Below are 17,577 nucleotides of genomic sequence, written 5' to 3'. Positions count from 1 at the left end.
ATATACAATGTAATTAGAAAGCATGTTGCTTGAGATCAGAGATGTTGAGGTTATTTAAATAAAACATTAAACAATTCTGCATACATTGAAATGCATAATTCCCAAGTATTGTCCTAAAACTGCCAAACCAGGCAGATAAAAGTAAGACAAAATGCCCATTTTGCAGTATAATGCTATATTTATTTATAGCGTTTTTATTATCAGCAAAGACTTCAACATGGTCTGTGAGTAAAGCCGTCAATACAATGGGCCCATCTCACAGCAGACTTTTTGACTGGTGTTTTAGAAAAGGCACAGACGGAAGTAATAACAGTAATTAGGACTCCATTCTATTTAGGTGGGCCAGTAAGTCAATGTGAACACCAGGGCTGTGAAACTGAAACAACTGAATAAAATGATGCCAAAGCTGCAGTTGTGTTTAGTACTGGTAGGGTTTGCAGGGTTTCCCCCTTTATTTAGTTTTTAATACTTAATTGTAAAAGTATTACTTGAGAGATTACAGAACTAGGGTGTTTAAGAATGAGGCTCTCTTTGATTTGTACTTAGGATTTGGAATAATTACAAGGTGTTTTTTAATCTTAGATTCTTCTGTGGATTTTTCATGTCATTTTCAAACCACAAGAGCAAGTTTTTGCATGAATGAAGCCCAGTGGTGGGCCCATTTGACAAACACTCTTTAAATGACTGTAACTCTGTTACAAACTGTGCTAGAGAAAAAAAATTCAAGCGGTTTTGGGGAGAGGAGAACAAAAGCTTTACAGGGATCTGTATCATGGTAGCAAAAGAAGATTCAGGTACTACGGTCTGAACGCAGACAGAAAAATCAGCTCTGGCTAGATTTTACATTAATGTAACTCCTCAACCATTTTGGGCTAGAGAGAAAATTCACATAGTTTCTAAAAGATGGGATTCAATTTACAATTTTACAGCCAAAACCACAAAATAAGTGCAGGTGGCCTGTGTGATACTTTCGTGATAATGAGCTATCATTATAGACATAAGCCTGACACTCCAGTTTGCATTGCCCTAAGCAGCAGTACATAAGAAGAACTTTAACACAAAGTCAAACATGTTTGGTTATTTCTCCAGCTTTCTTTTGTGGAGAAATTTTAATGCAAACGCTCCATAAACACATTAAGTAGATTGGTTAAGTGTTTTCCCTTTATACCAGTGCAGAAACGGCTACAACCAAACCCCTATCCAACGCTGGCACAGCACTGTGCAGATAGCCAGGGAGTTCCTCCACAGAGGAATTTTTGGCGAGGCTTAATTAAAGGCCAACACCACAAGAAAATCCACTGGTGAAATGATAAGAAATGAGAATAAAAACATAAGAATTAAAATCCTCTCCAAAAAGTGCCTCAGAGCAATTTAGCAAACTGCTGAACAAGTAGAACATAAACACTGATATGTTTTTGACTTCCAGGAGTGAGCTCTCCTCTCACCCTCGGCAGCTGTATTTTACAAATGAGGCAGGTGCTGGATAAGCCAGCTAAGCTGCAATGTATGACTGAACACCCTGCTATAAAAGCTGGCGCTAATGGGATCTCAGTTTTAATGTCCAAAGCCAGGCTACTCTGCGGGTGGTTTTAAAAGTAGCATTTAATGTCATTTTTAACATTTTACCAGTGTAACCAGCAGATGTATGGATAAAGGACATCTGGGCCAAGACTGTCCATTTCCCTGTGTGTCAGTCACTGATTACAATATGAATATAGATACACTTATTTAAAAAAAAAAAAAAAAAGCTAAATTACTGCAGCGTGACAGCTGATGCTTTCAAAATTACAGCTGCCAAATGTGCTCCTCTTATCCCTCCACATGGACTTCCTTCCACAGGCTGCTCAAATGTGACTGGTCAATATGACTCTAAAGCCCAAAGCATCTCACTCCTTGCCCTACAGATTCTGCATATTTATAAGGAAACCTATTTAACTTCGTGTGTGTGTAGCCCACAGGAAAAGGTTTTAGACCTGGAAATGCAAAACCAGCTTCCTCGAGCTGTCTTTCAGCCCCTCACTATTATGTGACCGAACCTTTTTGAGTTTAGTTCATCAATAACAGTTTTTCCTTATAAGCACAGGAAGTGAAATACTGTCTGAATGCTTTTGTTTCCTTTGTGCATAGAGACAAACTCCATGTATTGCACATAGATCAATGGTACATAGTTAAATTCCACCCAAGAGTGATAACTAGCATATAACTGGGAGAGTGTGTCTATTTAAAGCAAGTCTCTCTTCTCACCTCGATATCTTTTCCCTCACTCTAAGAAACATTCGATACTAAGGTTAATCCTCACTGATCAAAACAGAGAATAAGAGTAAAAGGAGAACATGGGTACTGGAAAAGAATGGGGAACAAAAGGAAACATCTTGTGTCAAAGAAAGATGGCAGAATGGTATCACTTCACTGCCTCTTATCCACCTTAGACAAGATTTCTAGATTTCAGATGAAATCCTCATGTCAAAGCGCTGACTATAAAAGTCAACAAAGAATATAATGCTGAGAAATTGTTCTACTTTTTGTTTTTTCACCCTAGTTGAAATATGTTTGACGTTTTCACTTTTCCACAGATTTCTGACAGGTGTTAAGACCGTTCATGAATCATCTACAGCCAACACTTCCTCCTCGGGATAATAAACATTCATCAAAACATAGTCCAGAACAACTGGCCTTGATTGTGTGAGTTTTTCAAGTTTTCCGTCATTACTTCTGCAGAACAAACAGGTGCTGCTGGTGTCACTTCAGACAGCTTCTACTATAAAATTCAGCATCCATCCTCATCTTTTTAGCATGAGTGACTGCACACGTTAAGTGCTTCAAGCTGCTCTTTCATCTGCTGCTCCATTTTAGCACAACCAAGTGACCAAAAAACAAAAATATATAATTTTATATATTGTGGCAAAGTGGCATTATCAAAGTTTTTCACTAACTCAGTGCATATGCGCCACACTGTTGATGGTAAGGACCACTGTGTTTGTCAGAGGAAAAGCTGCGGGAAGGTTGTTTATTGTGAGTGCTAAACAATGACGTCCATGCTGCGGTTGGGAGAGGAGAAGGTGAGATGTAGCTCAAAAGTCCCGCTTTGTTTTCTATTAAACGATGCAAGAGGGGGCAATAAGCGTGCTTTGAATGTGTGCTTGTGTGTATTCAGGGGATGTGTTAAGTGTGCAGCGCGTGTATGATTTTAATGGCGTGTGCTCTACAGGCGGAAGCACTTGCTCTGTCACTTAACGCATGTGAGTGAAAGAGATAGGCAGGAAAGCGTGCTGAAGTGGTGAATAAACAAACTTAAATTGATTTTAATTGAAATTAGCTCCTCACCTTGTGCCAGCCTCTCTAGTCTTTTGCCATGCTCAGGAGGGACACTGTACCTGTGGAGACAAGAGGAAAAGATGACAAAAAGTCAGACACCTCTGACTTGTGTTGAACTTTTTTTAACCTAATTTTCACCTTCTCTTTCTTCCAATTATCTTAAAAGAAATCAAGATGTACAGAATATTTTTACATCTCTAGTGTGAACACTTTGCTTGTACTAACAGCTTAAAAGGAATCTGCAGTTTTGCTGAGGTGAATCTGCAACTTCAGGTCTTCTCATAAAGCAGATGTGTGGATAAAGCTGGGTTGCATTCTTAGCATTAAATATATCACAGAAACATTATTTTCATTGATGATTTAATTCATTCATCAATTGCTTAAGATGAACACAAAGCATATTTAACAGGTATTTATACTATAGTATACAAAGTCAATGCATGTGTTAAAATGTCAAACAGCAAGCATGTGGCCATGTGACAATTTGACTTGAGATTCACCGTAGTATTAAAAGCAAACAGATGAGCACACAGGGTAAGATGCTAGAGGGAAACAACAAAACACACAACCTGTTACGGTTTTAATACGATTTAGAGTCAGAGCTGTCAGAAACACACCACGGAGGCTCATGGTTATATGTGCATTACTCTAGTGATTGACTTGGTGCAATTAAGAAGAAAACTTTGAACAAAAAATGTCAATATCTAAACACTGTAGCAGCGAAAGAAAACAATTATCATTAAAAATATTTATAGTGAGATTGGGAGGGAAGGAGAGGTTAGTGGAAAAGATCAAATGAGCGGTGAAGGGCAGGACCAGGAGATATTAGTGTTTTGGGAGTGCTAGGTTATTTCTGACCTCTCAGCAATTACTGGTTTGATGAAACTGCCCATGACATAACCGTCACTATTCCTCCCTAAAACAAATTCTTGTTTTTGTAACTGACATATCTGTGCATTTGGCAAAAGCCCTTCTTTTTGTTTCTTTGTTTTTCTTAAATCACCTCAATATTTTACATCCTTTTGTAACAGTAACCCTTTGGCCTTGGTGTTTGTGCTAGAGCGAGGTATTACTATTGGCAGTGTTCGTGCTGATAATACATGAGGTAGGCACTGCAAAGTACGTGGCATTACACCAATTGTCATATGCTAAACTTAGAAAGCAAATTTCTTTCTAAAACAGAGTGGGAGGAAGGGAGCAGAGCTAAACTATAATCTGCTCATTTGTGAAGTTATTACATACTCTTTATTACAGCAATTAAATCCTCGGTATTGTTTAACCCTCCATAGACCTTGAGAAATGAAGATGGGTGGGGGGAGGAGAAAAAAAAAAGCCTACATCTCTGCTTTCTTACAGAAGCCTTAACAACAAGAGAGATGTTTGAAACAAACTGAGAAAGAAGTAACAAAGAGAGAGACGGTGAGAGGCCATCGCACCTAATGAGAGACAAGAATGGACAAGAGAATAAGACTCACAGAGAGGAAGGAATGAAAATAATTAATAAAAGGAAGCATAAAGAGAAAGTCCATTCCAGTCAGAGACGCCATGAAACATGGCGCCACACTGCCACCTGTAGACAAAAGATTAGACCGTAGCTGGAGCTGCAGCCTCCTTCAGTGTTTTATTGTAAACACTAAAAGCTATGCATAGATTTTAGCTCCAACCTGACATTGGGTTATGGGCTAATGTTGTCACAAAGCTCTGCAGGCATTCTTATGAGTTATGACCAGATATATCACTCGGGTTTTGGGTCATATAGCGAGCACGGTATACACACGGATACAACTGAGTGCAGCATTGTAACGCAGTTTAGCTGCAGCTCCAAAAAAAAAAAAAAAAAAAAAAAAAAAAAGGAGAAATAAAAGAAACAAACAAACTGTAAAACGAACAGCAAAACGAAAACAAAATGAGCTTCGAGTAATTCCAGCATCTGTGTTCAGCTAGGCTAAATACATCCCCACACCTCTCAGCTGAAGATTAAATTGATATCGATCTTTTCCTCCAACTCAGGAACACAGAAAACAACTACATCTAAACCGAAGTTTTGGAGTCCACCTCTAAAAGCTGTTTGGGTTTTTTTGGGGTTTTTTTTCTGCGTGAGGTAAAATCACATCAGAGCTTTCTGTGCAAATATGTACATTTTTCAGAGAACTCCATCCCAGAGACAAACTAAACAAATCAAACGATCAGCGTGAGTCCTCCTGTTCCCCTCCGTCCGAAGGCTGAGGTTTCCATGGCAACAACACGTATGTCACTCTGCTGGCACGGTGAGAAACGCACAAAACAACGCACGGCAAATGAAGGCTTGAACTTTTACACCTCTCTGGGGAAGAGTGTTATTTACCCAAGGTGGGACACCTTTCCAGGCAGGTAGAGATAGAGGGGGGAGCCTTGACAGCCCGAGAAGTGCCAATGCATGTGTTAGTGCGCTACTGCAGACATGTTGCACACACACTTCTTTAAAAATCTGTAAACAACTATGGCACCGTTAAAAAGGAACTTTCAGCTACTAAAAAAAAATCAAGTCAACGCTGAGAACACCCCACTCAACATCCGAACTGCAGCTGCATTTCAACTTCTATGCAGATTTTCAGCTCCCCGTTCCTCTCCTCTGGGAACTGTCAAACGACAATGCTTCAAAACCATCGGACTACAGAGGAGGTTGAAAACTGATGGATTCATAATGAACTCCACCCTTCCTGGGAAGTTGCAGCTGGGCTACACTTCAAAATATCCCTTTCGTCAGCCTTTCCCTATCTTCTAGTTGCATGCTCAGAGGCTAATCTTTTAACTGACAGCATATCTATTGTTGTGTGTTGGGGTAGATGGATGATTGACAGGGTTTCAGCACTGAAAAGAGAAAAGAGAATGATGGAGGGATAAAGATGGGAAGAAAGTGACTGGCAGCTAAGGGTGAGATCTTCCACACATCCACTAGAATGTGTGCGATTGGCACTAGTAGTTTTGGTAGGGTCTGACTTTGATGGGAGCAGAGTTGCATGGGGAAACGGAGTTAATTTCACAATCGGCTGCACTATGAGAGGAGAGGAAGTGAAAGACAAAGAGAGTGTGTGTTTTAAAGGACCGTGCTCTGTTTAACAGCCTGTAATTACCCCACCACACACAAGTATAAAAGTGAAAATGATTCCGTTTCAGTGGGGGGAGAGTGCGGGTGGGTGGGCTTGGTGAGAATTAGACAAGAGAATTCAACAAAAGCATAAAAAGTCTGGGAGAAGAAAAAGAGAGAGGAAATAAAACTCGTACATCTGTTTAGTTGGGCATCAATTAGTCAGACTGATGTTAAAATAATGTTGTTGTTTTTTGTTTTTTTTAATTACAAGATTCTCGATTACCCAATTTGATAATGGTTAAAAAAAAATAAAAAATAAAACAGAATCCGTCACAGCACGAAGGTCCTGGGTTTGAATCCACCATCCGACTCTGTGGAGTTTGCATATTCTCCCCGTGCCTATGTATGTTCTCTCTGGGTACTCCAGCTTCCTCCACAGTCCAAAGACATTTAGGTTAGGTCAACTGGTAGTTCTAAATTGGCTATAGGTGTGAATGTGAGTGTGAAAGGTTGCCTGTCTCTCTGTATTAGCTCTGTAATAGACTGTAACCTTTTTGGCCTATGACAGGTGGAATAGACCCCAACCAGATGCTGGATTCATAATGAACAGTTACAGAAAGCGTTTTTAAAAAGACCACAAAAGGAAGAAGCAGTCTTTTTAAAAACAAAACAAAAAACTTCTTTCTGCTAAAATATGTCTTGTACATTAAAACCAGTTCATTTCTGTTATAGTGAGCAAAACTGGTCTCACATTGGCTATGATTTGCATACCTCTCTGGCTACACAAAGAACATTACTGAAATTTAATAAATTCAGATAGGGAGACGACAACAGTAATAACACTGCCCTCAAGTGGCTGTAAAAGGATTTATACGACTTTGGTGTGTTAAAAAAAATAAATAAATAAATAAATCTATGAAACAGCCCTAAATATGTAACCAACAATTGTTTCCATAATAATCTTTAAACACGGATACAAGAGAAAGACAGAAACACCACACCTTCTTAGCAATTTAATAAACACCGTGGAGGTGTATTCAAACAAAGGAATACTGCATACACAGACCTCCATAAGCAATGCAGCAGTGCCAGAGGTCCAGAACATGTAACACCAGACTGAACACTGCAGCTCGATGAATGTAATTTCATCTGTCAGACCACACGCACTTTGACACTGAGTCGTAGTGAAATATACTCATGCTCACTCGGAGGTGTGAAAACAAGACAGATGATTTTAATGAGGTGACGTCACAGAGAGGGGGAGCTATAACACATAGACACATGGTATACCACTTCAGGAGGCAAGCAAGAGAGGGGAAAAGGTGGCGGGGAAGCATACTGTGAAAAGAAGGAAGACAGGTGAGAAAGAAAACAGAGAAGGAAGTCTTTAAAACAACAATAAAAACCCACAAACACACACATACACAGAAGCAATACTGTATTTCTGAAAGCTGAGATGACACTGCTCCCCTCCTGCAGTGATATGGATGGAAAACAAGGTGGAGGGAAAGACACACACACACACACACACACACACACACACACCACACACACACAAAAGACAATCAAGGAGCAGAAAAGGTAAGAAGAAAAACATTTTCCCCTCAGGAACCATGTGACAGAAGGAAATACAGACAGCAGGCAAGAAAAGTATAAATCTGAATCACAGCACTACCTCTCCTGTACAACAGGCTCTATAAAGAGTTTAAGCAACTCCCAAATGTCAAGGTACAATGAGACAAAAATTTATATCTTTGTTTTTAATTTACCATTCTTCAAAGTACCGCATCAGACTAGAAATTGAAAAATAAATCATGTGAATAAGATAAAGTGACAACTAGCAATTATAAAGAGAAATAACTTTTGTGCCTGCTGTTGACACAAAATGTAACAAATAACATTTTTTACCCGGCATTGAACAGAAAGAAACACTACTTTGTTATTGTTTGGCATTACCAATCAGTCAAGCTTCAGTTTCAATTTGTATTTGCTTGAGTCCAAACCACATAATTAGTCAATTTCATCGAGATGAATGATTTGGCAAAAAAAATGTTTAAATGAAAACATAGTTTAATTAATTTCAGTTTTACTTATATAGCAACAAATCAAAACAGCAGTCACCTTAAGGAACATAAAGACCCAACACTGTAATTGGCGACAGTGGGAAGGAAAAACTTCATTTTTACAGGAAGAAACATCCAGCAGAACCGGGCTCAGAGAGGGGCAGCCATCTGCCGGGACCAGTTAGGGGTCGTGGCTAATGGTTTGCAACGAGCGCAGTAGCAGTTGTGATTAACTTTACACACAGCTAACCTGATACCAGAACCAAAGAGGAAGAGGGAGGAAGGACAGCTAAAAAACTAAACTACGCTATATATTCTAATCACTCCCCAGCATCAGTTTTTACTGCTATGTTCTGCTTTGGAGACTTAGTACATAGACATCAGTTTGGACCCAAAATCAGGTCAGATAAAGGCAGACAAGTTGTGTCTCTAAAGAATGATTAAGGAGTGAAACGAGTTGAAAATTTTGCCAATCATTACTGTCCACACTTATAATAAACAGGATGTAGTGAAGACTTTGACACAAATTTCAAGTTATAAGGCATCCATGTGTAAATATAGACACATTTGAGCTATCCAGGACAAGCATTGCATTTACATAATCAGGTGAAAATTAGCGTGCAAATGACTGCAAATCTGCAAAGCACCCTCTCACTCTGTCCTTCGCAAAGCTCACTGCAAACAATTCAGGCATTCAGGTAGCAGAATCCAACTTTCAGCCTATGCTGTCACTGTTGTCACTTTAAATAAGAACAAGCTGTCGCTATACAATGTTCATTTCGTGACAAGCCTTAAACGAAACTCGCTGTTTCACCGCCTTTTAGAAAGCCGGTGGAGAAATGGGCTTTGACAAGACTTTGGCTGAGCACATTCTGCACTTGGGGTGAGAGAAGCATCACTCTGTAATGTGGCGGTACACTCACGAAGAAGTAAAGTGATTCTGTAGTCCCCACACAAACTGTAAGAAATTATACACACACTTTGAACTCTAAATACTGTTTAGTAAGCATCACTTTATGGTGATGCTGAATAGTAATCTTAATTGCCCCTTGGGGATAAATAAAGTATTTCTGATTCTGATCACTGTCATAAATTTTGTTTTGTGGATTAAATGTTCTATTTTTATCCAGCATTTCCAGTTATCTGTATTTTTATTATTATTAATTTATGTTTAACCATTTCCTGATAAAAATACACAAATGTTCTCAGTCCCTGCTTCCATCACAGTGTGATCCTGGCTACAGAACTATTAGCACATTCACAGCCTGCAGCAGCTTAACTGAGGTAGAGGAGCTGTGGTTTGGAGGCAAGTTTCCCCAGTTACACTGAAACAGTGCACTCAGTGACATACAGCCAAGGCTAACTGGCTGGCAGTGAAGCCATCTGAAACAGCAGTAGCTTCAAATGCAAACTTCTGCATGACAAATGTGTCCCTCTCATCCTGCATTAAGTGAAACAGACACACAAGCCATTGTTTTCGATGGCCAATAAAACTGCTGCAATATTAAAGATTAAAAAAACAAAAAAGAATGACAGATGGTACAAACAGTTAACCGCTGATGGGGTCACTTATTACGGCAGCTTGTTTTAATTTCCACTTTTCTTTAAAAAAATAATAAAAAATTATTCTAATTGTGCTTTTTATGTTCTTTTCTGCTTAAGATTAAATGAGAATTGATCCTAAAAATACTATAATATGACTTCTTTTTTCAAAACCAAAGTCACCGTCCTGTGCTAGCCATGAGAAAGAATACAGCTTTAAGACACTTCAACAAATGGCTTCATCTTTTTGATCTGGGACCTTATCCATTTATATGTATGTATGTATGTATGTATGTATGTATGTACACCCATTTTAATTAGAATATAAACTTGGAACTTCAAGTGGCAATTTGTGTCACATTCATAGAAGGTCAGGAAAACAAAGTGACTCACCAGGACTTGGACTGCCCGAAGTGCAAGTAATTGATGCTGTAGAGGTCCATGTCTTCAGTGTGCCAAGCAAAGGTTGTCTTCCACATGCCAAAATACAAGTATGGAGTGTTGACACCCTCAATGACGATCCCACATTCCTGCTCCACCATATCCAGCAGTGTGTTTAGATGGCCGATGTTCCATTCTTCAATGTTCTGGAGAGCATGCAATTATGAATATCAAGTACAAGGGAACCTGCACGCTACACTTTCATCAGTCCATCAATCTCCATCAATGACCACCAGATGGTGCTGTAGTCATATTACTCACTGAGCACGATTTTGAAAGTTACAACAGCAGCAAAAATCTTGAAATATAAAAGTTGTAAACTCCTAAAGCAGCTTTCTATCACAATTACATGGTGCATTTTAATTAAGTTCTAATAATAATAATACTACTAATGGTGAAAAAACAACCCTGAAAATTGCCCATTGATGGAAAATAAACTACTATAAACCTATTAGGCCAGAAGTGGTTTATTTTTATTTAAAAACAAACAAACAAACAAACAAACAAACAAACAAAAACAAATTCAAGAATATTTTAAAAACTTAATAAAAATTGTCATTATCCAGACAAACTTCACCCACCTCATCATAGATGGAGCCGCTCACATCAGCACCATAAAGAGGTGACACAAACGTCAGGTTCTTCCAATACTTCCTCTCGAGGTCATCAAAGTCTTTGTGTCGTGGCGTGCAGTACCTGCAAACAGAACAGGACAGGTTGTATTGTAAGCAGTGTGGTGCCCTTCAACTAAACCCTCAAACAAGCACTGTGCAAACATTTACAATCAGCAAATAGACTGTAATAAAATAATTTAAGTCCAATGTATATAAGAGTTTGAGCTTTTGTAGTAGTTCTGCTACAGTGCCAAGGTTTTCATTTGTTACATTATTCTTCTGCCTTAATAGTTATAGCATCTACACGACAATTTATAAAGAAAATGTTTATAAAATTTAAAAAAACAACAACACAGCAACATAATATAGTTTGAACTGGCTTTTTACCGTCACTAGCACCACAGCTACCACTACCCACCATGACCCATTTCACTTATTTTAAGACAGTATTATTTTCAAACTCATGGTTATCAGGACAAACAAAACCTTCAGCTTTTTAAAATACTGTGCACTGGTGTTAAACAGTATTAGTTTAAAACAGAAAACCTGTCTGTTCTTTCTGGCACCCTGATGCCAATTGTAGGTACAAATAACACAATTCCTGATTTAGTGTGAAATATTAGAATGCACTTTTATTGTTTATTTATGTTCTCCATCATCGTAGTTGCACTATATTTAGTAACATTCATGTTTTAAACCATGCTGAGTAAGAGCAATAATTGCACCATCAAAGCTTACAAGGACACTATCGTGCAAAACATCACGTCAGATACTGCATTTGTATGCAATCATTTACGAATGAAGCCCCTGAGGTTGGGACCGACTTACTTCTTGCTATTGGCCAGCTTGCGGTATTCACCCACAGTCATAGATTTCTTCTGAATGTTGTACTGGGTGAACAGACCCGACTGACCCGTCACCACTTGGCTGATGGGAGCTGGAATCACCATGTCCTCGATTGTGTCATAGGACTTGCGTGGCTTCCATCCCGCAGGGGGAATCACCTGGAGAAAAAAAAAAGACGCTTAACCTTTACAAGGTCAGCAGATTCAAAATCTATTCAAATTCAAAGTATGCAGATTAAACCTTTGGAAATTTAGATGGTGGATTCTGCTGATATCAGCTTAAAACTATAAATGGTTCTTACAAGCATTTTCTAACATGCTTTGATCATTTTAAACATTAGTAATGATGTTAGATTGAACCTTGGCTATGCAAAAACAGGTAGGAAACTAAAAGAGATGCACAGGATTCAAAATGTTACAGCAATACTTCACTAAAACAAAACAAAAAACATCTAGTAAGAAGACTGAAGTGGATATGTGGGTACATATATGTGTGTGTGCCTGTGTCCTGAAATCACCTTTGCCAGGCCAGCGCGATGAGCTCCTTGACTCTCCATGTAGGCGATGTATTTGGCAAAGTCTTTGAACTCCTCCATTGTGGGCCTGAAAGTCATGATCTTGCAGCTGGGGTTCTTGGCAGCAGCTGGCGGCAGGGGGGCCGGCAAAGGTACGGGAGACACCTCTGCACCTGGAACAAGTTCTGGGGCCACATTTGGGTCTGCAGGCTGAACTGGATTGAGGTGTGGAGCAGCATTGTGTTCAGAGATTACCACTTTATTCAGGTTTTCAGCTATTGCTGGCTCCAGAGTGGGAATCTGGTTTTGGGCTTCATTTGAGCTGAGAGTAGGGGGAGACACTGGGTCAGGAGGAGTGGAAGAGGCTGGGGCGGGGTGAGGACCCAACACATCTTCCATGGGCATGTCGGTAGCCATTGGCTCTTGGAAAGATTGCAGGTAAACCTGAGGAGGAAATCAGTGGTGTTCAGGGCACACACAGTCTGCCTCAAATACATTCAAATTACTGAGAACTTTGCAAAGGCAAATTAGACAAAACTGCAAGTGAAAGAAAAGGAATCTATGTTTTAAAAATATTTTTCTAAAAAGGAAAAATCCAACTTTCTGACTACAATGTGTGATTATTTTTGTACATTTAAATAAAAACAAAAAATTAAATACTGAAAAAAATATGGAAAATTAAAAGATTGAGTTGTTTGGTCTTGTTTATTTTTAAAATCAATCTTAGTGCAATCTACACAGCTGTTAACACAAAAAAAGCAGACCGGTCCACTTCCTTCACCAAATAGGGGTGTCCTTGATCATAACATTACTGAAGGCACTTCCTAACCTACATTTTAGAAGTGTCACTTCTGCATCTTGTCAAATTTTGTGTCAAACAAATTCAATGGCTCTCATTCTCTTAAGGCTTACCACAGACTTTTTAAAATCCAAATGTGAACATAAACACCAGAAAGTAGCAAGCACTAAAACTTCATTCAAAAAACTCACTCTAAACCATCTTCTCTCATCAGCACTTTCACTTTATATCAGTGTTTTTGAATATTCAGAAGCATTTTTAATTACCACTGTTTACATTTTCAAGCTAAGTTTTAATACCATGATTTAGGGTTGTTGTTTTTTTTGTTCTGTGTAAGACAAAACCTACAGCCTTCAGTTTAGCTAATTAACTTAATGTTATAACCATTTTAAAACATCATTTAAAAGCTTTACCTATTAAGCTGCCAGCAGTCCACTTAGATTCACTTGTTTTAATAAGATAAAAATCATTCACTGCCCTCTCATCAGCAGCAGTGGATAAATAGACAGAGCCTAAAGTACCTAAGCAGTTTGTATTGGTGGACAGTACCTCCCCCAACCACCTCTCCAATTTGCAAGTCGCTGCCGCAGGGCTAGACAACATTAACGGGTGAGACTTTGGATAAACTGACGGGACATTGTGACTTTTGTTGGACTAACTAAACCTTTAAGTAATATTTTCATTGGTTGGTTGAGCCTTCATTATGCAATACCATCACTGCCTCATGGCAGAAAATTGTATCCAGCCAGTAATTGTGCAAGTGTGACGTTTTAGGATCAAAATAAAGAAATACAAATAAGGATTTGAGTTTTTGCATTTAGAATAACAATAACCTGATCCTAATTGATCCATCACTTATGTGACTCCGTATTCATTAATCTAATCATGTTATACATATTAACATAAGACAATATCAGTGATCAATGCATCCATGTTCCTTAAAAGGTGCATAAATCAAACATTTTTCTTTTTCTCCAAACAACTACCTAATAAGGCTATCAACAAACACCCTGTTGATAGGAAGTTAATATCTGCTGGAAGATCAACTGTGGCACTGTGAACAACACGTGTGCAGTTCACTTCACAACTTTGCAGTGACTGTCCCCATCTGCGCTACAGACAGCATGTTCACTGTTCAATCACAGTTATAGAAGCGTTTTAGCTTTGTTTGGTGGGTCAAGGAACAGTAACCATTTTCAGCGCTGCACATGCACTAAAAGATACACACTGCTGCATTGCTAAATGTGCCTTGCATTATCCTCATTCACAACTTCAAACAGATCTTACGCCCACGAGGTTAAAACAGCAGTAGTGTACTTCCCACTCCGACTTTCTGACACGAGATAATGCAAACTGCGCTTCGTTTGCATGAAGCACAAAAGCCCACAGTGCATATGAAGAAATGTGCTGTAGCCTTAAGCGCAGCCAAGTTTGAAATTAACGAAAAAAAAGGATAAGAGCTAACTAAGTTTGCTTTGCTGAAACTGACATATAATCCTCGTAAATACAACTACTCAGTGACCGAGACATTTCATAACACATTTCAAAGCATTCATTTCTTCAAAGCCCAGAGCAACAATTTCAAACTAGTTTTACCTTTAAAATTAATTCTGACTGATTGGAAAGGGATTTATTACATCTTTCCAATGACTAACTGCTTTAGACGCCGGGACCCTCTTTCTAACTGAGACTGACCTACTAAAGTGAATGGAGGCCACATGACCCCCAGCTGGCTCATCACAACAAACAGGGGCCTTTAACTCCATTTAGGCCTAAAACTTAATTCAACTGTGCAGCAAGCAGCCCCCTCGAGAGGGTAAAACTCATAAAATATATCAGTTACCCAGGTGGGTCTTTCTCGGCTTTGTAAGTGTAAAACGGCGCTGCTCGGTTGCATAGTATCAACTTATTATTGGCAGCTACTGCTAAAGGCGACCATAGCCCTGCACAACTGCCAATAACTATTAGCATTTTAACCCACATAGTGAACAAAAGAAAGCCAGCCGAAGCTCTTTAAGGTCCGTAAATTGCACTGCCTGTATAATCGCTTAATGCAACAGCAGCACATAGGCACATATCAACCATTTCATTTTAAGGAGCTACATATCATCGTGTCCTGACGCAAATGTATTCCTAGCCAGCGCTGGCTAGCTTCTGCTTAGCTACTTCCATATCTGCATTTAGAAAGGAAAAAAACAAAACAACAACGACGGAACACACTCCGTGAATAGACGAGAGTATGGTCTCTGCAATTTACTAAAATAAATATAAGTAAGGAAATATTACCTCCTGCGGCAAACTATAGCCCTGTCCCTGTTTCGTTCAGTCGTTTTAGTTTCGTTTAGAACAGATTCCCTGGATCGATTTTCTTCTAGCATTAGCTTGCTGGGCTTGTCGTTGAGGACGCGCCTACTTTCACCAATTGCCTTCTGAGTGGTTTAAACACGTGATGGACGGTTACTAGGAAACGTATGATTGGTTTACTCGGTTACCGACACGCAGAGTAACCAATTAAATCAGACGTTTGCTATTCCATGGTTTCCGTGGCTCTCACGCAACCAATGTGTACGTCACGCACGTACACACTGCCGGGTTTGCTCAAGGTTGCTATGCTCCGTTGGCCAAGAGAAAAATAAAATACCCTCAGAGCAGGGGTAAACACGTTCAGCCGTCCTGACTACACTTGTATCACTTTTCAAGTTTCATATCTAAATTGTAAATGTTAGTGTTAGGACAGCTTCCCACCATGACATTATAATTAAATGTAAAGTCACATATCAATTTCGAACATTGTTTTTCATTTAAATTCCTACTTTAACTAAAAACTGTGAAAAGGGTAATATGTGCCTCCCCCCAAACATTTCCCCCCAAAAACACGTGTCAAATTTTTTACTTTATTGAATAACACTGAAAATGCATTGACAAAAATTCTGCACAAAATATGTGCAATTCTAAAACTACATATCAAAACTACAGACTAAAAAACAAAAAACAAAAAAATTATACAATTTCAGAAAATATACATTTCCCAGTCTATGCAAATATTTGTATCTCCATCAAAACCCGAAGTGCTGGCACGTGGATAAATAACACACTGCTGCTGAAACTCACTGAACTGCATTTATAAAAAAGACAAAAGGCAGTAAAATTCAGTTTAGTTGAATTTCAGGATCAGCATGTGGAATTTCCTTAACATGTAAATCAAGCATTTTCTGTTTTGTTTTTGTTTGGTTTTTTCCTTAAATGAGGTCAGATAACACAGGTGACCACTGGAGACACAAAAGGCTGACTGAACACCCCCTACATAGATGGCAGAAATAAGATTATAAAAAGATGAAAAGTACACTTTTAAACTTTAAGAAAAATACAATTTTCTAGACAAATACATTTACGTGTCAGGGACATCTAGAGAGCTTGATAGATGGGAGTTCTACATTAAACTCTTGGTTAAGCACTGCTTTTTCTTTGGAATTTAATAAAGTGAATCTTTTCAAAACAAGGGATATCCAAATCTATGCCAGAGGATAAAATTTCTTTAGTAATCTATCACGTTTGGCATCTGAATGTTTTATCAAATTCATAACAACTTTTACAAACTTAATATACAGCTAGAAACATTCCTGTATCAAAACATTCAGGGAACTAGTATAGCTAGAAAATCCAACATCTGATGACTAGGCTACTTGGCCTCAGACTCAAGTGCAGGAACACAAAACTGATCTGGGTCAGTTTGCTCTTGAATGTTGGATATCATCTATATCCAAGAGAAACAGTGAGATTTTAATAATGTAATCAAGCCAGGAAAAACAAACACAAACTTTTTAAAATCTCAACTGCGTGATCAGAATTAAGACAAATTGCACCAAAATGAGGGCCAACCTCACAGCAAAGCAGAACAGACTGGATGATAATAAAATCCTTGAATAATTACAAAAAAAAAAAAAAAAAAAAAAAAAAAAAAAAAAAAAAAAATCTTCAAACAAGTTGGACAGAATGGCTTAACCACTTAACATCCTCTTTTAAAAGAGCTAAACACAGATATTTAGTTTAAAATGATACAATTTACATCATGGATAACATTAGCATTAGTTAATGAAATAGACTTGGAATTTAAAAAAAAAAAAGAAAAAAAAAGTCGAGGTTGAAGGTATTAATGGAGTAACGGTACAGCCAGTTAAAGGGATTTTTAAATTTATCTTTTAACACCACATCATTGCAGATCCAAGGTGATGATATTATTGAAGTCCACAAATATTGCAGTTTTATAATCATAGAATATATTAAAAGAAACTGATTCTTTATTGCCTCTACTGAAAACGGCCCTTACAGTTTACGTCTTATTTCCTCGAGGGCTGAGTAAGTAGCACCAATGA

The 17,577-nt window shown here is 38.5% G+C and overlaps 1 protein-coding gene across 1 annotated transcript in view; it reads right to left on the bottom strand.

Moving 5' to 3' along the window:
* Nucleotides 1–15,590, bottom strand: part of kdm4b (lysine (K)-specific demethylase 4B) — a 44,214-nt gene extending 28,624 nt beyond the window's left edge. Inside the window, exons 1-6 of the mRNA XM_085372062.1 lie at nt 15,491–15,590; nt 12,409–12,849; nt 11,874–12,049; nt 11,013–11,127; nt 10,384–10,577; nt 3,325–3,374 (exon numbers count right to left, since the gene is read on the bottom strand). Of these exons, the coding sequence (XP_085228188.1) occupies nt 3,325–3,374; nt 10,384–10,577; nt 11,013–11,127; nt 11,874–12,049; nt 12,409–12,822 (949 nt within the window). The 5' untranslated portion in view covers nt 12,823–12,849; nt 15,491–15,590. The remainder of the gene's footprint in view (nt 1–3,324; nt 3,375–10,383; nt 10,578–11,012; nt 11,128–11,873; nt 12,050–12,408; nt 12,850–15,490) is intronic.
* Nucleotides 15,591–17,577: the final 1,987 nt, after the last annotated feature.

The sequence above is a fragment of the Diplotaxodon limnothrissa genome, linkage group LG15 (assembly GCF_057381915.1).
Source record: "Diplotaxodon limnothrissa isolate DT_005_m linkage group LG15, D_limnothrissa_male_GT1.1, whole genome shotgun sequence".
Lineage (NCBI taxonomy): Eukaryota > Metazoa > Chordata > Actinopteri > Cichliformes > Cichlidae > Diplotaxodon > Diplotaxodon limnothrissa.
Note: the sequence above shows the minus strand (reverse complement) of the source record. Positions and strands in the feature narration are given on the sequence as shown.